Source organism: Salvia splendens, chromosome 22 (genome assembly GCF_004379255.2).
Source record: "Salvia splendens isolate huo1 chromosome 22, SspV2, whole genome shotgun sequence".
Taxonomy (NCBI): Eukaryota; Viridiplantae; Streptophyta; class Magnoliopsida; order Lamiales; family Lamiaceae; genus Salvia; species Salvia splendens.
Window position 1 is genome coordinate 7,520,205 of NC_056053.1, and position 21,965 is coordinate 7,542,169.

General features: G+C 38.8%; 3 protein-coding genes and 1 non-coding gene across 4 annotated transcripts in view; 3 read left to right on the plus strand and 1 right to left on the minus strand.

Annotated features, from left to right (window-relative positions):
* Nucleotides 1-21,965, minus strand: part of LOC121787134 — a gene marked incomplete at both ends in the record, with an annotated part of 138,046 nt that overhangs the window by 35,103 nt on the left and 80,978 nt on the right. The gene's annotated exons all lie outside the window — the stretch shown is intronic.
* LOC121787136 (guanine nucleotide-binding protein-like NSN1) lies at nucleotides 2,861-6,056 on the plus strand. Its single transcript, XM_042185785.1, has 9 exons — nucleotides 2,861-2,975; nucleotides 3,059-3,288; nucleotides 3,460-3,541; nucleotides 3,627-3,800; nucleotides 4,042-4,259; nucleotides 4,355-4,619; nucleotides 4,706-4,885; nucleotides 5,287-5,498; nucleotides 5,584-6,056. The coding sequence occupies exons 1-9, from the start codon at nucleotides 2,957-2,959 to the stop codon at nucleotides 5,935-5,937; spliced, it is 1,734 nt and encodes a 577-aa protein (XP_042041719.1). The 5' UTR covers nucleotides 2,861-2,956; the 3' UTR covers nucleotides 5,938-6,056.
* On the plus strand, nucleotides 6,743-6,815 carry TRNAE-CUC. The gene has a single exon. It is a non-coding gene; the product is annotated as a tRNA-Glu (tRNA).
* Nucleotides 7,647-14,084, plus strand: LOC121787139. Its single transcript, XM_042185787.1, has 4 exons — nucleotides 7,647-7,852; nucleotides 13,278-13,370; nucleotides 13,464-13,517; nucleotides 13,838-14,084. Exons 1-4 carry the CDS (start codon nucleotides 7,667-7,669, stop codon nucleotides 13,853-13,855), a joined length of 351 nt encoding a protein of 116 aa, XP_042041721.1. The 5' UTR covers nucleotides 7,647-7,666; the 3' UTR covers nucleotides 13,856-14,084.

Sequence of the window (21,965 nt, forward strand, 5' to 3'; positions counted from 1 at the left end):
TTGACTTTTTAAGAGTGAAGCGTCACAAGAATAAAACAATTTAAGCATAATAATATGGATTTATGTCATGCATACACTCGCATGACTCTGTTGTTGGTTTTGTTGCAGAATGGGCTTTTGTTTATGAAAAATATCACAATTACATACGCTGCTTCCAATATTGATACGGTATTAACTCATTAAATAAACTAGAAGGGGAAAACAATTTACCGGTTTGAGCTTTGGGGATCCGTGGTGGCTTGTTTTTAGTGTTCCTCCTTTCATACACTAGTTGAACAAAAAAAACCCTTTTAGTTTTGATGTATTTGAAAGCGGTATAGGCTATGGGATACTACAAACATCTAACCTTTTCCGTCGGTCGTTGTAGATCCAGAAGCTCGAGTATTCACCATTGCCGTGGTCGATTGTTTGATTTTCCGGTTCGGTGCTTGGTGGATCGGGAAAGATTGTTTGGGCTGGAGCGCGTGGATGGCTGATGTAGGTGAACTATCGGACGCCTCTTCGACTGAACAAAGAGTGGTTGGAGCTCGTAAATGTTGTGCCGCTTCAGAAATTACAGAAGTAATGTTTGATTTTGGTGATTAGTGTTTTTTGGGTGGCGTTAGATATATTGTGGGGGGGAGAGACGAAGTGAATAGGTTGGAACCGAACAATCAGGTTAATGGCGTGTGGAGTGATGATTCCATGATTTCCGCGAAGAAAAACCGAACGTCTGGGCATATTTTTTTGTTTCCATTTTTACCCTTTTATGACTCTACTAAATCTTATTATGACATAAGTTTATGATTGTCAAGCCTAAATCGTGGCCGCCCATAGGCAGATCCAACGCTCCAGATTTAGTCTGTATTTTTGGACTTAAGGGTGTATTTTGATAGATGAATACCATATATATATATATATATATATATATAGGGATGTATTCATTTCCTTTTTGCATATTTTCTCCTTTTTCCTTCTTGATCTCAGCCCCACGATTTTGTCATCCGACGGTTAGATTAGTGCCACGTGTCATTTAATAATGCAGAGTTTTTGTTGAATAATGCACACCGACTAATAATGCACCATTATAGTGTAATAATGCAGATTTTCAGTTGAATAATGCACACCGATTAATAATGCACCATTATAGTGTAATAATGCAGATCATCTGGACCGTTGATGAATGAGATCTAACGGCTCATATTAAGAAGAATAAAGGATCTAAGGGATGAATAGGAGAATAACGCTCCCCTATATATATATATATATATATATATATATATATATAGGGGTGTGATAAACTGCAAACCCTATATAATACAAACTATACAAACTTTAATCCTACTCACTTAATACAATTAATCAACGGTTAATATAAGAGATTTTTCTAATGTCAATATTTCCTACAAATCTGTACACTCCGTTGACATCGAACAATCAGAATTTGTACACCCCCGTTGACATAATTTGTACACCCTGTTGACATCAGCCCCCGTTGACAGAATTTGTACACTCCGTTGACATCAGCCCCCCGTTGACTGAATTTGTACACCCCTGTTGACATCAGCCACCGTTGACCTAATTTGTACACTCCGTTGACATCAGTTTGTATACAATTGGATGGTTGTGATAAAAAATATAGCCCTTGGATCATTGAATTGGATGGTTATGATCAAAATAGCCGAGCTATATTAATTGACGAAAAATCTACATTAATCTAACCGTTAGTCGGTGTACATTATTAGAATGAAAATCTACATTATTAAATGACACGTGACATTAATCTAACCGTTAGAGGACAAAATCGTGGGGCTGAGATTCGGTTGAATGTTTGGACAATATTTACATGTTATTCATTTTTAATAGTTTGTGCAATGTCATTATTTAAAATTGAATACATCCCTATATCTATATTCATTTTCATTTGTTATTTTTTCTAATTTCCATTTTGTGTTATTTAAAATTGGTGTTTCTATTTAATTTTGCAATAGCTCGTGTAATGTAGTTATTTATTTGTAATTTTTTATTTAATTTTCAATAGTTTGTGCAATGTGATTATTAAACCTATTTCCTATAATTGTTTTAAAATTGGTATGGCCATAATTTTCTTATAATACTGTATTTGATTAAAAAGTGTATTTTGTATTATATATTAATATATTATGCATTCATGCAATGATGTCTGATTAAAAGAGAAAAAATGACAGTTATAATAAAACTTCTATTATTGAAGCATAAGAATGATTACGGATTTAATAGAATCATAGAAATTTGTATTTGAAGTTTAGATATTGAAGCATAAAAATAATAATGTTGTTGCTATATTTTTGTTTGAAAATGGAATTTGACATATATTTGTTTCTTTTGGAGCAAATTCGTTCACCAACATAAAATATTAGGTTACGTTTGGGAGAAGTATTATAAGGGTATTTTAGTAAATATATATTATATTGGCATTATATAGTATTTCAAACCAAACATACTTGAATTATATTAGTTTAAGATTGAGTGATGACTTATACTAGATTACATCTTCATACTATTTAGTCTTAAAAATCGAATACCACTAAATTGAAAACCACCACTAAATATTTACTCCCGTCGTTCCATGAAATGTTGTCCAGTTTTTCCATTTTGGTCCGTCTGCGAAACGTTGTCTACTTTGCTTATATTCCATTTTCCACTAACTCATTACCCTCATATTCTATTAAAAAATTAATATATAAATGTAGGGCATACATATCACTCACTTTTTCAATTCATTTTTTTTTCACATTTCTTAAAACTCGTGTCGAGTTAAACATGGACAACATTTTGTGGAACGGAAGTAGTATATCAACCTTGAAGTGTAGATATAACATGAGTAATAATTATTTATATTTGTGATTTGAAAGTTGATATATCTACACTTCAAAATTTAGGGCTGCGTTAGTTCTGTCTCCCTCCCCACGCCGCCGCCCAGCCACAGCCGCCGGTCATGGCCAAGTGTAACAAAAGTAAGCAAAAATCACTCAAATTCTTGTTCATAATCAAATGCGTCATCTTCATTTTGAACTGATTGGATGAATTCGGCGAACAGAGAGCAAGAGCAAGCGGGTACCGCTGAGGAAGAAGCACAAGATCATTCGCAAGCTGAAGGAGCACCAGAAGAAGAAATCCAAAGAGGCTAAAAAATTGGAAGTCAACACAAAGCAAAAACTCGACAAGGATCCCGCCAACGATTTACCTCTCAATGAGGATGAGCTCAAGGCCCTCAGCGACCGCCGCCAGCGCGCTCGTGAGGAGCTCGCCGCAAATAAAAAGGAGAAGGTATGTGATATACTTCTTCAATTTTGTTTCTGCTTAGCTCAATTGCCGATGCCAGCTGCTTTTTACAATTTTTGTTAGGGTTTATTTTAGCCCTATGGATATAGATTTCTCTAATTTGTCGCTATCTTGTTGTTTAATTTGTATGTATTGTTGAATTTCGTGATTGTGTAGGCTCAGAAAAGAAAATTGGGGGTTTTGGATGATGAAGAAATTGAAGGAGATGAGAATCCTAGTGGTGTTACTAGGAAAGTAGGTATGTTGAACAGCTTTTTGGTTTTACTATGGTTTGAAATTTAGGGGATTTTTCTCTGTAAACCTTATGTTCATTTATGGAACAGATAATTCCGAGAAGGCATTTTACAAGGAGTTAGTGAAAGTTATTGAGGCTTCTGATGTGATATTGGAGGTTCTTGATGCTCGGGATCCCCTTGGTACTCGCTCTGTCGACATGGAAAAGATGGTGTTGAGCGCGGGGCCTGATAAGCATCTAGTTCTCCTCCTAAATAAAATTGGTATGCTTCGTTCGTGAGTTCCGGTTTTTAATATGGTAGCTAGAGAATCATAATCCTTTTGTTGTTGGATTAAATTTTGTAAATTATGTCACTTGTGGGAATAGTTTGTGGGAATAGTTTTGAATAGTTTGTGGGAATAGTTTTGAATATGCAGCTTTAACGATTTTGTTATCTTTAAAAAGAGTTTGTGGGAATAGTTTTGAATATGCAGCTTTAACGAATGTGTGTCTATATGTTTCAGATCTTGTTCCACGGGAGGCTGCGGAGAAGTGGCTCAAATATCTTAGGGAGGAGTTGCCTGCAGTTGCTTTTAAATGCAGCACCCAAGAACAGAAGTCAAATCTTGGATGGAAATCAGCTCCAAAGGCTGGAAAGACGAAGAATCTTCTGCAAACAAGCGACTGTCTAGGGGCTGAAACTCTTATTAAATTGCTGAAAAACTACTCAAGAAGTCATGATGTAAGTATTGTTTACTCATGTGATTATCAGCCTATTGTTTTGTACTTTGATATCATGTTAATCACTTTTTTCTGCTCTAACTTGTTTGGTTGCAGATAAAGAAATCTATTACTGTGGGGATCATAGGACTCCCTAATGTTGGTAAAAGTAGTATAATTAATAGCTTGAAAAGATCACATGTTGTCAATGTTGGAGCTACTCCGGGGTTGACAAGATCTATGCAAGAGGTTCATCTGGACAAAAATGTTAAGTTATTGGACTGCCCTGGTGTCGTGATGCTTAAATCCGCAGCAAATGATGCAACAGTTGCTCTTCGAAATTGCAAGAGGATTGAAAAATTGGATGATCCAGTAGGTCCTGGTAGGTCTGCTTTGCTCTCTCTTGCATAGTTACTTATTGTACGTCATCGTTGTTTGGTAATGATTAGCTTTTAAATTAATATGCAGTTAAGGAAATCCTCAAGCTTTGTCCGGAGCAAGTATTGGTAACTCTTTACAAAGTGCCAAGTATTGATTCTGTTGATGACTTCCTTCAGAAGGTTGCTATGGCCAGGGGAAAGTTCAAAAAGGGTGGTGTCGTAGATATTGATGTTACTGCCAGAATCGTTTTGCACGACTGGAATGAAGGTAAAAGCCCCTTAAATTTAAAAATTGATTTGAAGACTTTTATTTCCATGGCTGCATATTCAGAGAAAGATGAACGGCGTGTGATTTAGAAGAACACTGTGATAATTATTTTAAGCTCTTTATTATGCTCAAAAGAGAGCTTGACATCTTAAGTAGACTGATTCCTGAGATATAGTGCGATAAAAAATGAAAAATATGATTTTGTCGGTGTGATAAATTAATATGCTGCAGTTATGATGGTGAGGTTTTAACAAACACTGCAACAAATCAATGAAGGGCTTTTCATTTATTAAAACTAATCATATATGCAGAAGCAGTTATTAATACTTTATAGAAATTATTTTCTTTCAACAGAACCATGCTGCCATTATATTTTATCTTAATTTTCTTTACCTCTGCAGGTAAAATCCCATATTATACGATGCCTCCCAAAAGGAATGCAGATGAGCCTTCCGAGGCAAGGATTGTAAGTGAACTAGGGAAGGAGTTTAACATAGATGAAGTTTATGGCAGCGAATCAACGATTATAGGCAGTTTGAAATCCGTGAATGAGTTCATTCCTGTTGAAGTTGCTCCAACATGCCCTCTGAATTTCGATATGGTGTGGCCTGAGGTTGGTTTTCTCTCAAGTTAGTTGTGATTTTTCATTCATGCAAATAACATTCGATTCACTCACCATAATCAATGACGATACACAGGACAATCAAGGCAATGATGGTGGTGATCAGCCCATGGAATCCGGTGATCAGCCCGTGGAATCTGGAGAAGACGCGACTAATGTATCTGAAGAGGAAAAATCAAAATCGGCTACTACGAGGCAGAATGAAAAGCTCTATGCTGAGGAAGGGATGCTAAATACAAAGATGAGAAAAGCAGATAAGAAAAGGCGGAAAAAGGAAAACCAGACGAGTACAATGGAACACGATGAGTACGAGTTCAAGGCCGGCTACGTGAAGGAATCCTCTGCCATGGAAACTGGCGACGAGGAGGAAAGTCACTTTAAGAAAAACAGATTCGAGCTACCTTGTGGGCTAGACTTGGATGATGAATAGCTAAGAAAGGAACAAATTTTGAAGCACAATTTTGAATACATTTTGTAAGAGTTTTCTTGTTTTAATGTATTGTAGAAACATACGTGAATTTTTTATGCATGCTTTAGTTGCCGATGTCACCAACCCAAGAAAAATGGATCGGAATACTATTATATAATTGCTGAAATTTTGATCTCATGATGATAAATAAACTAGCTCCAAAATTGACAAATAGTCCTAATTGGCATGTATTCATCCGTTCTTCACTTGATTATTGCTGTAAAAATGTTCCACGGTTAGCTGATTCTCCTTTTCGGTGAACACGGGACATGTGTTACCTGTATCAACAAACCATCCATTTGATTGTTATTGTGATTTCATATGCCAATGCGACCGACTCGTGGTCCCTATTGTCGTGGACAACACATTCAAATTTTACAATATGTACATAATTTTATTGAGCACTAGCGTAATGTTATATTGAGAAACACGTGCATATCGATTACTACTACCAATTGGTCTTGTTTGTCTAATGGCACACGATAAACAAAACTCTTGAAAAACTAGATCTAAAAGAGTTAACTAATCGTAGTCCAAAAATTCTACAACTACTCGTTACTTCGTTCCAACATTAGTGTTCACATTTCCTCCAACTAATATAATCATAGCTTAGAAAGAGGGAAAGAATTTGTTTTGGGATTATTTGATGTATGGAAAAATTTATGATCCGTGCACATGCGTATCCTAACTATTACAACTGAAGAACATAAACAAAAATAAGTGGAATGGAAACTACATGATATATATAATGTACCAAATCAATAACTCCGTTGTAGTCTAGTTGGTTAGGATACTCGGCTCTCACCTGAGAGAACCGGGTTCAAGTCCCGGCAACGGAATTTTTGTGTTTAAAACCTTTTTTATAAACCTCTTTTCTTTTTTTTTTCTCCATATTAATTCAGGCAATATATTTTCTAATCTCGTAAATGATTCTACATATCATGCATATAAAATTTCCATCAATTAACATTGACAGAACAGGTTAATGTTACATTTCATACTAATTCGATATTTTACTATTCTGTCCTACTTATTTTATACCTAATTCAATATTTTATATTTTTATTTATGATTTTCATAATATAAATAGCTATATAAAAAATTAATCTTTTATTTTATATTTAATATACATAATATATTAGATTTCTATTTATAATACTCCATCCGTCTTATAAAAATATACACTTTTAATTGGACACGAGTTTTAATGCAAAATAGGTAAAGTAAGAAATAGAGATACAAAGAAAAAAAAAAAGTAAATAATGAATTATTAGTAAAGCAATGAGTTTCACCTTAATAAAAAAGGTAACAAATAAATGAATTTAAATTTTAAAATATGATTTAAATTTTCTCAAAATATTATTATGTTTTATTTTTGTTATAACGTAATTAATCATGTTTTATTATTAATTATATATCTCAAAATTGTGATAAGTTTACATTCTATAAATATGACTAATTTTCATGGTTATATATTAGTATTGTGTTAGGCAAGACCGAAATCCGAATGTTTATATTAGCTCGGATTAACCCAAATAGAGTTGATCCGAAACCCGTTGTATCGGCCCGATTGATTTCACACCATTTACACATACTCTCTTAAATTCTACATCATACACCTCCTCTGCTCTCCTCTGTTTTCAAAGGAACAAGAATTTGAAAGAAAAAAGGGGTTTATTTTGTTGTTCCGATGAAATCACAAGCATTGAACAACTTGGACCTCAAATGTGGCCGCCAGGATTCCGGTGATGATCAGCAAGCAGAGGAGGAGGAGAATGGGGAGGCGAAGAAGCCGTGGATGCTGCGGTCGCAAAGGCAAACAGGCATTGATGGAAACTCGAGTTCGAAAAGGAAGCTCTGTATTTCGCTGTCGAGGGAAGTGTGAAGAACGAACCTACGGTTGTGATGATCGAAATGCAAATTAATGAAATGACAACATGCAAGGAAGAACACAAGCGAATTACGTGGTTCGGCGTAAGCCTACATCCACGGGCAGAATCTGGTGTGTTTCTTTATTGATCACTCGAGAAATTACAAACATAAGAGCACTCAAAACTCTCAAGAATTTACAAGATGGAAAACCCTCAACTCGCCCGAAAACTTCTTGCTTCGAGAGCTAAAAACGCACAGCTGAAAGATAACACTTCCTCTCTTGAATTCTCTCTCTATCACTTTTGATTTCTGTTGTTGTTTTGTTCTGGAATGAATCGCAACTCCCTTAAGAAGTATCGATCAAGAAAACCGCCGAACAGCTTCCTTTGCCGAACAGCTTCCTTTGCCGAACAGCTTCCTTTTGCCGAACAGCTTCCTTTTGCCGAACAGCTTCCTTTGCCGAACAGCTTCCTTTTGCCGAACAGCTTCCTTTTGCCGAACAACGGTTATAACCGTTTCCAACGGCTAGTTCCTGTTTTGGTTCCCAACGGCTATTTCCTGACTTGATTCTTCCACCAGCTCAATCCGATCTTGATGAGCTCAAACACTAACAAATCCTCCACCTTTGAGCAATCTAAGATCCATCACTACCAGTTCCACCTTCCTTCCCATACTTACAAATTTCGGACCACCCCAACCAAATCCAAGCAATGTCGGAACTTGGATCTTGGTAGGGCTTTAGTAAGTGCATCAGCCGCATTGTGCTCGGTGCTGACCTTCTCAATCTTCACCGCACCCTTCTCAACCTCATCTCGAATGAAATGCAGCCTCACGTCTATATGTTTGCTGCGTTCATGATATGTCTGATGTTTCGAGAGACAAATCGCGCTATTGCTGTCGCACTTGATCACAACATTCTCTTGCTTCACCCCAAAATCACCAACTATACCCCTAAGCCAGAAGCTTTCCTTTACTGCCTCAGCAAGAGCTATATACTCTGCCTCCGTCGTCGATAGAGCCACCACGGATTGGAGATTAGACTTCCAGCTCACCGCGGAGCCGAACAAGGTAAATATGTACCCAGATTGTGAGCGCCTATTATCAAGGTTAGCTGCATAATCTGAATCGCAAAACCCAATAATGCTATCCTTATCTCCTTCATTCTCTGATTTGAACATTATTCCCAGATCACTACTTCCTTTGAGATACTTGAGAATCCCTTTCAAAGCCAACCAGTGCTCTCTTCCCGGACAGGACATGTATCTGCTCACCACGCTTACCGCATGAGAAATATCAGGCCTTGTGCATATCATCATATACATCACACTCCCAACTATGTTGGAATAAGGTATCTGGCTCATCTCTCTTTCTTCTTGCTGATTTCTGGGACATTGTGATTTGGACAGCTTAGTCTGTTGTGATAGTGGAACTGAGGTTGCTCTACTCTTGTCAATCTGATATTTGTGCAGTACTTTCTGAATGTAGCCTTCTTGGGACAACCACAACACCCTCTTATCTGCATTTCTGAATATATCCATTCCCAAAATCTTGCTAGCACTCCCCAGATCCTTGATTTCAAATCCCTTTTTCAATAAGGCTTTCACCCTATCTAGCTCCTGTCTATCTGGTCCAGCAAGCAAGATGTCGTCTACATATAATAGCAAATACACAGCAGGTCCCTCAGACTTTGATTTGAAGTAGACACAACTATCATATCTGGAATTTATAAATCCCATACTCTGCATATGTTCATCAAACTTGATATGCCATTGTCTACTTGCTTGCTTCAAACCGTATAGACTTTTCTTTAGTAGACAAACCTTATCTTCACTCCCATGTATCACAAATCCCTCTGGCTGATTCATGTATATAGTTTCCTCAAGCTCTCCATGAAGAAAGGCTGTCTTCACATCAAGTTGGTCCAAAAACCAACTTCTTTGAGCAACTATAGCTAGCAAAATTCTGATTGAGGCATGCTTTACCACTGGAGAAAATACTTCATTATAGTCTATTCCCTCCTCTTGTGTGAACCCCCGAGCTACAAGCCTAGCCTTGAACCTAATCTTGTTCCCAACCTCCAACTTTTTCTTGTATATCCACTTACAACTCACTGGTTTTTGTGTGGAAGGTCTCTTCACAAGCACCCATGTCTTGTTCTTGATCAGGGACTGTATTTCATCTATCATAGCCTCCATCAACTGCTTGCTCTCCTTAGAACTCATAGCTTCCTTGAAGCTTGAAGGCTCTGCATACTCTATGTTTTCTGCAACACATACTGCATATAGCAAGTATTCTTCTTCACTGTATCTTGTAGATGGTTTAGGGATTCTTCTGACCCTATCTCTGGCTAGAACATAGTCACCCAAATCCTGCTGCTCTTCTTCAGGGTTCAAGACATCAGCATCTGCTTCTTCTTGTTCACTATGATTTCCCATCTGCTGTTCAGGCTCAGCAATTCTATCTGCTCCAGAAACCTCCACCTGAACTGATTCCTCAGCCTCCTCAGGTTCTGGAACACCCATCTCCACCATCCTCTCAGGCTCTGGTTCTTTCTCAAAATGAGATGGCCTCTGGCTCTCTTGAGCCTTTTCCAGAAATGGCATCCTACTTTCTTCAAATTGCACATCTCTAGAGATAATAACTTTCTGATTTCCTGGCTCTATGCACCACAGTCTGTAGCCCTTCACTCCCTTTTGGTATCCAATCATCACACATCTCAAGGCCCTTGGCTCCAACTTACTTTGCCTGATGTGTGCATAAGCCATACAACCAAAAATCTTCATATTCGAATAATCCATGGCCTTTCCATACCATCTCTGATCAGGAGTGTCAAAAGCTATAGCTGAAGAAGGACTTCTATTGATGAGAACTGCTGCCATACTCACAGCCTCACCCCAGAATCTCTTAGCCATTCCAGAGCTAAAGAGCATACATCTAACTCGCTCTAGGATGGTTCTATTCATGCGCTCAGCAACTCCATTCTGTTGGGGATTAGATGGAGATGTCCTATGCCTCTTCATACCTTTCTGCTTGCAGAAAGAATCAAACTCCCCACTCAGAAATTCCAGCCCATTATCAGTTCTTAAACACTTCAAAGAACACCCTTTCTCCACCTCCACTTCCCTACACCACTCCTTGAATTTCATGAATGTCTCTGACTTTTCCTTCAAGATAAACACCCATAATTTTCTAGAAAAATCATCAATAATGGATAGAAAGTATCTACCTCCACCCAATGAAGCTGGTGTAGCTGGGCCCCACAAGTCACTGTGGGCATAGTCTAGTGGTGACTTTGAGCTGTGAATTCCTCTTCCATAGGGCAGTTTCTTACTCTTTCCGAGCACACATTGCTCACACAAACCCAACTGCTCATTGGGATTTTCCAGCTTAATCAGCTTCTTCTTGGCCAATTCTTTAATTCCAGTTTCTCCCAAGTGTCCGAGTCTGAGATGCCACATTCTTAAGTCTAATACCTGCACCAGATTCACAGATCCAGTAACCACACTTGCCTTTAGATAGTATAGGCTTCTCTTTCTCTCAGCCATCATAACAACATCACCATTCTTGACGATGTTCATAATCCCATCAGATAATATGCAATTATATCCTGCTGCATCCAACACTCCAATAGAGATCAAATTCCTCTTAATCTCTGGAATAAACCTCACACCAGTGAGTAACCTGATGGAGCCATCATGAAGTCTAAGCCTGATGGACCCAACTCCTCTGATTCTGCATATCTGGTCATTTCCTAACAAAACTGATCCAGCTGCATTCTTGATTTCCTCAAAATGACTTCTAGTTGGACACATGTGGAAGCTACATCCAGAATCCATGATCCATGGAAGTTCTTCCATGTCCTCAGTCACACACAGAGCCTCCGGGACCACCAACTCTTCTGCAATATCAGCATTGTTCTTGCCATTCTCTTCCTCGGCCTGCTTCTTCTTCCAAACCCAACAATTCTTCTTTATGTGGCCTGGTTTCTTGCAGTGATGGCATGATCTGGTCTCTTTCCAGTCAGCTGTCTTGTTTTTCCATGGCTTCTTCTGTGACTTTCTTTTCACATTCTTCTTGTGATCAGCAACACTCAGACTCTCAGACACCATTTCAGTGGACTTTGGATTAGATTTCTGGATTTCCTTGAGCTTTAGAGCAGAGTACACCTCTTCATATCCAATCTTGGACTCTCTACCAAGAAGTATAGCATCCTTGAAATGCTCATAACTTGGTGGCAAGGAATTCAACAACATCAGAGCCTTGTCCTCATCTTTAATCTCTTCATCAATGTTCTCAAGATCATCGATGCATTTCCCAAATTCTTCGAGCTGTTCCAACACACCTTTTCCATCAGCAATCTTGAAAGTGAGAAGTTTCTGCTTCAGGTGCAGCCGATTTGCCAAGGATTTGGCCATGTATAATGACTCCAACTTGGACCAAACTCCAGCCGCTGTCTCCTCCTTTGAAACTTCTCTGAGGACTCTGTCATTGAGGTTGAGTATCAAGGTACTATATGCCTTGTACTCTCTGTCTTGAGCCTTTGCCTTCTCCTTTTCATCAGGCTCGGGCTTCTCCTCCTCATTACTGCCTCCACCATTTAGGGTTTCCCATAAACCCTGTTGCATCAAGATTGCTTTCATCTTCAGCCTCCATAGGCCAAAATCATTTCGGCCTGTGAACTTTTCAACATCAAACCTTGCTGCAGCCATTATTCAAACAGGTTGAGCGCCTTCTTGAGGAAAAAAAAACAAAGAAAGAACTCCCAAAACTTTATGCCTTCTCGATCAATTCAGTGGACGAATTTCCCACAGACGGCGCCACGTTGTGAAGAACGAACCTACGGTTGTGATGATCGAAATGCAAATTAATGAAATGACAACATGCAAGGAAGAACACAAGCGAATTACGTGGTTCGGCGTAAGCCTACATCCACGGGCAGAATCTGGTGTGTTTCTTTATTGATCACTCGAGAAATTACAAACATAAGAGCACTCAAAACTCTCAAGAATTTACAAGATGGAAAACCCTCAACTCGCCCGAAAACTTCTTGCTTCGAGAGCTAAAAACGCACAGCTGAAAGATAACACTTCCTCTCTTGAATTCTCTCTCTATCACTTTTGATTTCTGTTGTTGTTTTGTTCTGGAATGAATCGCAACTCCCTTATGAAGTATCGATCAAGAAAACCGCCGAACAGCTTCCTTTGCCGAACAGCTTCCTTTGCCGAACAGCTTCCTTTTGCCGAACAGCTTCCTTTTGCCGAACAGCTTCCTTTGCCGAACAGCTTCCTTTTGCCGAACAGCTTCCTTTTGCCGAACAACGGTTATAACCGTTTCCAACGGCTAGTTCCTGTTTTGGTTCCCAACGGCTATTTCCTGACTTGATTCTTCCACCAGCTCAATCCGATCTTGATGAGCTCAAACACTAACAGGAAGAAATCGAGGAGGATCTCTACGCTTTCACCGCCGCCAAGCCTTCCCGCCGCCCCAAAAAGTGGCCTAACAATCTCAAGAAACAACTCGATGTATGTATGTATGTATGGATATGTATGTCTCTGATTTCTGATTTTTTTTATTTTTGATTGTAGTTTTTGATTTGTTGAATGTGTTTAAAACAGCGTGTTTTTCCTGGATTGTCTTTGGTTGGAGTTTCACCCGACTCTTATGCCTTGGTATGCCCTGCTTTTCCTTTTCGTGCATGTTTCTTGAACTTTTTTCTGCTAGGATCGTCGACTGTAACATTAGTTTGATATTGTCCGCTCTGTAACACACCATTTTCTGCATGCACATGTCTTGGAGATATCTCCAATAGGAATTAGTGCATTGTGGTTGCGTCTCGACGAAACATGGATTGATTATTAATGATGCATCCTTGAAATGAGCTTTGAAACTCTGTAAAAGGGATATTGGCACAAGGAACTAGGGCTGCATTGCGTCTTCATTCGTGTTATTGTGGATTTCGGCTGACTGTTTGAAAAAATCTGATGCGCAGAGGAAGATCCGGTGTTGATGCTTGATACGGCGGTTCCTTGGCCGAGGTATAGTATTGGTGCAAACAAGGATGACAGTGATGGTGAATTTATACAGTACATACTTAATTTCTAATCTTCAGTGGCTTATTTTGGGTTTAAGAGTTGCTTCACTTTTATTGGTGACTCTTCTGATGTAAGATTGAAGCTTTTTTGCTAGACCATATTGGCACTCGGCATTATTCTCGAACGTTCTCATCTTAACGTGTTCATAATATAACCCGTGATTATACTTTCTCGCGCCAAGTATTTGCCAGTATCTGTTGCTCTACTTATTAGTCCTTGCTCAGTGATTTTTCACAATTTGTTTCTTTGAGAGAGAGTGAATTATTTAGTCCCTTTGTGTCTGCAAGTTTTCTTGTCCTGTTGAGACTCTTTAGGAGAGAATGGTTTAGTGGTTGGTGGCTCCATGTTGTGAGAATCAATGGGAAATAGACTTTTACCTACAAACTAGATACTAAGAGAAGAATGGTTTATGATGTATCATACTAGTATAATATAACAATTTAATGTATTCCCAAATTTGTATTACTTCTCAATCTAGGAATAAGAATTTCACCATTAAGAAATTGAAGCACTATTTCAATATGATTTGCTTATACGCATGGTGAAAACAATTTATCTTGAAACAAAACCATCACTGTGAAAAATGGATATTGTAGAATTTGGAAACACTCTAATTAAGATTTAAGGTTGAATTAGAAACTCTGAATTTCTGATACAATCTGAAACCTTTCTCTTGCAGTCATAAGAAGGCAAAATATATGACACATAAAAACACCTCCAACAGTCTCAAGATCAAGTCTTGGTTGCTGGTCTAACAAGCCCGAGGCCCGATCCGCTACCTAAATGTTTAAAGTGTTTAGCTTCGAGATGGTCTCCATGGCCTGCAAAACCAGTCCCACCCTTGGCAAGATTCACAAGATGCCTCTCTTTGCAAGGCTTGTCGCAGGCTAGACAGACCATATCCACAGCGACGAACTTGTCAGCACATTTCTTGCAGAAGACGTGCCCGCGAGAACTCAAGGCCACGAGCGCGAGTGTGTTTGTCAGCGTGACCTTGTAACTAGGGCAGATATAAGTTTTTTCAAGAGAAGTTGATCTCTTCTCTTCGTTACCGTCTTCTGTGAAAACCACGGGGAAGAGCGTCTTCAGCCTCAGCTTTTCGTTCCCTTCAGGGCATTTCGTGTCTGTTGATGGAACGTGCACTTTGATAGGGGCTTCGGGCGTTGCAGAAGGCAGCCAAAAAGCCTTCATTGTAGGGAGTGCTTCCTCTTCGTATGAGGTCGTCTTCACACTGTTGGCTCCATGGAAACCGTTTTTGTCTCGACTGTGGTTCTTATCGTTGTACTGTGGTATCGCCCCGTGGTTCTACTGATCAAACTGAAAGGACGGGATTTTGCACGCGTGTCGTAGGCACGTGTCCCTTCCTATTCAACAATATTTATAAGTTCTCACTTTCCAAAATACTATTAATTAGCATATGGTAAGTTAGGGTGTCGAACCCACGAGGAACGGTAACATCCGTTATGTATTTCCACACTTAGAAAGGTTTTGGCGATGCCGCCACGCTTTAAATTAGAGGTGGGAACTAAACTACGAAATATAAACAACACTTAAGCTAAGGTGGGAACTAAAAGTGCAAATAAAATGCAATTAGAAGAAAGCATTTAAACTACAACGCAGACTGGGCAAGTTGACAAACTGGCCAAGTTGCCAGAAATAAAAGTAGCATCGAGTGAAATTAACACTTGGTGAAAATAAGAATATTTCGGAAATGAAAATAGAGCAGCAACTTGCATGAACATTCCTAAATTTAGAAAGCAAAAGAAACCAAGTTAAAAGGCTAAGGAAATAAACTAAGTGTTATCACCTAAAGGAAGCTAGAAACTAGGATTGTGACATGCAAAAGGTTGTCTAAAGTAAGCTAAACTAAATTAGATGTAAATGGAGGTTGAGTGCAGAGATTAACTAAGCTAAAATGGCTGTCAAAAGTGAAAGAAAGAATGTACTAGTTGTCTCCTAGACCCTATTACCCAAGGAGTAAAACCAATGGATAAAAGCCTACAACTAATGGTCCTTCAACTTGACTCCTAAAAGATGATCATGGCTCCTAATTCTACACTAAAGGCACGAAAATAAGAGTAAATTAAAGACTAAATGGCTGCTACACAACTAACCAAGCAAGAGAAACATCAAATCATCAATTAAACTACCTAAACATGCATTGAAAACACCAAATGAAAAGCTGAAAACTAAAGACTCATTGAAGAAGATAAAGAAAGCTTCATAACACATAAACATGGTGAAAGAACACTCAAGAACCGAGCTCATCAAACTCATGCAAAATCATACGAAAATCACACCGACGAGGTGCCGAAAACACACAACACATGGCTGATTCTTTTGAGACTTTTCTAACTCCTTCTCCACGTTTTTTAACCATAAACTAACTAAGAAAAAGCTTGAGAAACTTATTTAAAAGCTTGGAAAGAAATTTTAACTAAACAAGAACATAACCAACACTAGAACTAAACAACAAGCTAAAACCGGAAATCAAACAAGAACTAAACTTTAAAACACATTAAACACAAACACTTAGAGAAATGACTACTTGAAATGAGCTTTTAAAACAAGAACAATAACAATAACTAAGAGTGAGAAATGTGCAAAAGAACTACAAAGTTAAGAACAAGCAACTAGTGAAACAAATACTACTACTTCAACCCATATTGAACAAAAGATCTTGGCAACCTTGAGTTTGAAATCTCTCTTCTTAAGGAAGAGAGAAAAGGTTTTCTACATAGAGAGTAAACTACACTAACTAAACTAAAGCTAAGTGGTGAGTGATAAGTGGTTCTTGGAAAGTTAAGTACTTTTAATACATATATCCAATAAAAGATATTTCCCCTTCTTTTTTACTCTCCAAGGGCAGATATGGGCGTGTGTAGCAAGTGGGATTTGTCTTTGATAAGTGTGTGGAAGTGGCTTTAATCATTTTCCCGTCGGGTTCAAACTGACCAGTCCAACAGCTTGGGCAGTTTGTGTCTTCTTTGCCTTCTTCCTCCACATTCTTCCATTTCATGCATTTTGCCCTCTTTCTTGCACGTTTTCCTCTTCGTGCCTTCATTAAGCAGCTTCCTAACTTAATGATCCATACCCTGCCAAAAAGCATCTTTTTTCATGCAAATATTCAACTAATAAGTGCGAAAAGTGATCAAATCCGAGTGACGAAAACTAGCCTATCAAACCTCCTCACACTTGGATCATACTTGTCCCAAGTATGTGGTTGGACTTTTCATTCAATTGCTAGTTTAAGTCACTCCCCTCTACTTTCTAGACACACACTTACACTAACTAAACCCAAACATAACACAAAGACATTTACTAAACACAAACACACACAACGACTCGAGAAACACATGAAAGACAAACCAAGCAAGTTGTATGAAAAGCGTAGTGATACCCCCAAGAACCAAGCTGAAACATATTTTAAAACATAATTTTCTTCATCGAACAATGTGGTTCCAACCGTCGGTCTCATCAAGATAGTTAAGCACATATCACAAGCAAAATATTCACTCCCTGGCACTCTCAAAATGTAAGCACAATTCTCTCAATAATAATGACGAAGATGCAATCAAGGAGATATCACTTTATCACATGTAGCTCAAGAGGGTCTTTTACGGGGTGTAATGGGGCTTTGGACCATTTAAATATTGTCAGTTAGATCCTAGGGGTCCTAAGCTATTGAGTGTAGTACAACAAAAACTTGTGCTTATTTTCCGAAGGGGTAATTAGAAACTCCAATTACAATGACCCACAATCAAACCAAAACTAGAGATGCATTTCATTTTCTTCTTCTTCTTCTTCTTCTTCTTCTTCTTCTTCTTCTTCTTCTTCTTCTTCTTCTTCTTCTTCTTCTTCTTCTTCTTCTTCTTCTTCTTCTTCTTCTTCTTCTTCTTCTTCTCTTTCTTTTCTTTTTCTTTTCCTTTTTCTTTTCATTTTCAATCTACCTTCCCACTCTTGCCTTGCCATTTTCCATTTTCTCTTTGTTTTTCTTCCTTCCCCCCTTTTTTTTCTCTTCTTTTTCTATTTTTTTTCATTCTTCTTCTTTTCTTTTTCTTTCTTCCTCTGTTTTCTGTTTCTTTTTTTTTTCATGGCAGCCACTGTTTCTTCTTTTTTGGGTGGGGGAGGCAGATTTTTTTTTGATGTTCACAATTGCTATCTCTTTCCTAGGTGATCATGTAGGAGCAACTAAGCACATTTATTTTGCACAAGAGTGAAACCATTTTCTAACTTAAAAAGAAATATAGGTTCAAGGTTTCAAAATGGCAACTAGGGATAGCTCTTTTTTTTTGGTTGATGTAATCACAAAGAATAAGGCACAATTTGGCTTTTCCTAGTGCCCTCTATCTATGCCATAGTGACCAAGCGATATCAACTATCATGCAATGCAATGTCATTCCATGCTCGAAAACATGTAGAAAGTGTTCTACTTTGAGGCTTTGAACCTTACCATTTATGGGCTTTTATGCAAGTGGTAGTGCTCCACATTTCCATCACACTCAACTTCATTCAATCAAAACCACAAGTTCTTGAATAGATTTTTCAAAACAAAGCAAGTCATGTTTTTTTTTGCTACCATTCAATAGGGGGATCATTACCAAATCATGCATCAAGGCTTGGAAAAAAGATAAAACACAACTCTTTACAAAAATGACACAACACCAACATGACCGAACAACAAAATAAACCCCCTCCTCACACTTAGACCTTGCTTGCCCTCAAGCAAGTTTGGTTAAAATGTTGGAAAAGGAAACACATCACATAAAACTTAGAAAACCAAGAACAACACACAAGAAATCCGCCTCCTCACACTTGGGCATTGCTTGCTCGAGAGCAAGTAGACCAAGTGTTTAGAGAGAGATTACTAATAACACGAAATACAATTACAAAGGCCGGCAAGGCCACAAAACATGCAAAGCAAGGCCGACAAGGCCACCACACCAAAAAACTTTAAGTAAACACATACATCACACATACAACATATATACACAACAAATAAAAGAGAGGGTTGGATATAAATCACCTCCCCCGCCATTTGCGGGGGGTACGGGCTGTTGCGGCAGGTGGTGGCGGAGCTGGTGCAGCTGCCTCCTTGGGTTTCGATCCCAGCCGCATGTGCTGGCTTGGAGGCTCCTTCGGCTTCGGCTACTTTACCCACTGTGGCATCCAGACTGCCCTGTTCAACAAACTGGGCAGGATACATGTGTTCTTCCAAAAAATCATCATCAAATCTTGCTTTCCAATCCTTCCAAGTAGACGCATTCAACTTCCTTTTAGCGTCCCTATAGAGTTTAGAACCCTTCTCTGAACTCATGTAAAACACACAAACATCGGGGCTTATACACATGATGTCGTCGGTCGAAGTCCAACCGGTCACCTCCTCATGCCTCTTCAAAACCTTGATTGGCTCTTTTTCTTGACTCTTGTGTAAGATACTATTGATGATCATGGAAATGGTGTCATTTTTTTCCGAAGATTTGAGTTTGGAAGGAAATGCAATCGGCTCCAATTTAGGTGGATGAATCTCCAATGATAGCAACTTTTTCTCTACTCTTGGACTGGGCAGTTCCTTGGGATCAGAGAGTTTACATCTCTCGGGTGGGTTTGTGTGATCCCTCTTTTTGCACCAAGTCATTATTTCAGACTCTATCTCCTCATCACCAAGCCCTTGAGTATTGAACAACTTGCATTCACTAAGTCCTTCGAGCTCAACTTGTTCTTCAATGGAGGGCAACAGATACGTATCTTGCAAAAACTTGGCTTCAAGAAAGTCTAGACCTTTCAGCTCTTTGATCAACTTCTCACCTTGGCCATTTTCCAACTCACTATTGATAATGATTGGGATAGTCTCATTTCAACCCAAGTAGGCAAACTTGAGGTTTTCGAGCGGCTTCAACTCCAATTTCTGTGGTCGAACTTCTGATAGCTCCAATTCCTCCTCTGCCCTCAGACTGGGTAGTTCACCTGGATTGGGCAGGTTGCTGGTAGACTTTGCACACTCCAATTTGCCGCACCGCTTCATGATGGCCGCTTCTATCTTCTCACCAGTCAATGCTTGCGAGCTAAATAACTCACTAGTACCGCTTGCCTCGAACTCGGCTTGCTCTTCAATAGTGGAAGTAGGGTACCAATCTTGCAAAACCTCGGTCTCAAGGAAGTCTTGGACCATCGGTTTAATGCTAATGTTCACTTCGCTATCCTCATCACTACTGTCTGCATCTTCAAACCAAACAGTCTCCTGGCTTGGGCAGTGTGCTGCACTGGGCAATCTGAGCCCCTGATCCAATGATTCCCTTGGTCCGCTGTTTGAGTTTTTGTCAAATGAAGCTTTCCACTCTTTCCCGGACCTAAAGGTAATCTGATTAAGAATCTCCTTCCTGGGTGGTTGCACTTGAGCCGGAATTCCTCCACCATTCCCACGCATATCATTGATGGATGTCGCCAATTGTGTCATTTGGCATGCAAGATGATCAAGACTAATAATTTGCTCATATTGTTCTTCTTGCATCTCATGCACCACATTGTAGTTGACTTGTAAATTATTTTGCATGAGTTGTTGGGATGTGATTAGATCCTCCATCATATCTTCTAAGCACATGGGCGGCATTGGCGAATGATTTGATTGATATTGGCCGAATTCTTATGGCTGGAAACACAGAGAGAAATCACATTGATCCGGAGGCCAATAAACATGATTTTCATCTGACTCTTGGAAAGCTTGGTGATGTACTTGTGGTGGTGGACCTTGATATTGTTGGTTCGGATTGGTCCATTCAAAATAGGAGTAATCACCCCATCCATGATCGTAAGGATCTGTGAAATGATCCATGATTCCCTTTAATGGAGCACCACTCTCATCATTGCCTCTTGAATTGATTTCCTCCAAACCTTCTGACTCTTCAAACTGGCCATTCTGTGGAACTAGACAATTCAAAGAACTGCCCTGCTTATCTTCTCAAACCGGCCTCCTCACGCAGCCTCTTCGCCGTCTTCTTAATATCAATATCGAACAGCAGCCTTGGAGAAGAGGACCTGCTTGAAACTAAAAATAAAATAAAGAAAAAGGGAAAAAACAACAACAAAGAAAACAAGTCAAAAACTATATACAATAAGTGTAGAAAAACATAACAAGACAACAACACCGTATCCCCGACAACGGCGCCATTTGAAAGGACGGGATTTTGCAGGCGTGTCGTAGGCACGTGTCCCTTCCTATTCAACAATATTTATAAGTTCCCACTTTCCAAAATACTTTTAATTAGCATATGGTAAGTTAGGGTGTCGAACCCACGAGGAACGGTAGCATATGTTATGTATTTCCGCACTTAGAAAGGTTTTGGCGATGCCGCCACGCTTTAAATTAGGGGTGGGAACTAAACTACAAAATATAAACAACACTTAAGCTAAGGTGGGAACTAAAAGTGCAAATAAAATGCAATTAGAAGAAAGCATTTAAACTAGAACGCAGACTGGGCAAGCTGACAAACTGGCCAAGTTGACAGAAATAAAAGCAGCACCGAGCGAAATTAACACTTGGTGAAAATAAGAATATTTCGGAAATGAAAATAGAGCAGCAACTTGCATGAACATTCCTACATTTAGAAAGCAAAAGAAACCAAGTTAAAAGGCTAAGGAAATAAACTAAGTGTTATCACCTAAAGGAAGCTAGAAACTAGGATTGTGACATGCAAAAGGTTGTCTAAAGTAAGCTAAACTAAATTAGATGTAAATGGAGGTTGAGTGCAGAGATTAACTGTAATACCCCGACTTTTTCTACCTTTTTATTTGTTCTTGAAAGGATGTCGTTTGTACACTTAAAAAATTTTCGCCTTTGTTTCCTTATTGAGAAAAAAATATACATATTTGGACCTATTAAATTTATTCTTTTACAAGTCCAACTGATTTTCTTGAGGAAGTCCATTTATTCTTTGGAGCCCTAATTCAACTCCATTATTTTCTGCAAATCAGCCCAATTAATTCCCTAATTTTGTCGTGTGTTTGTTTCACAAATCTGTTCCACAA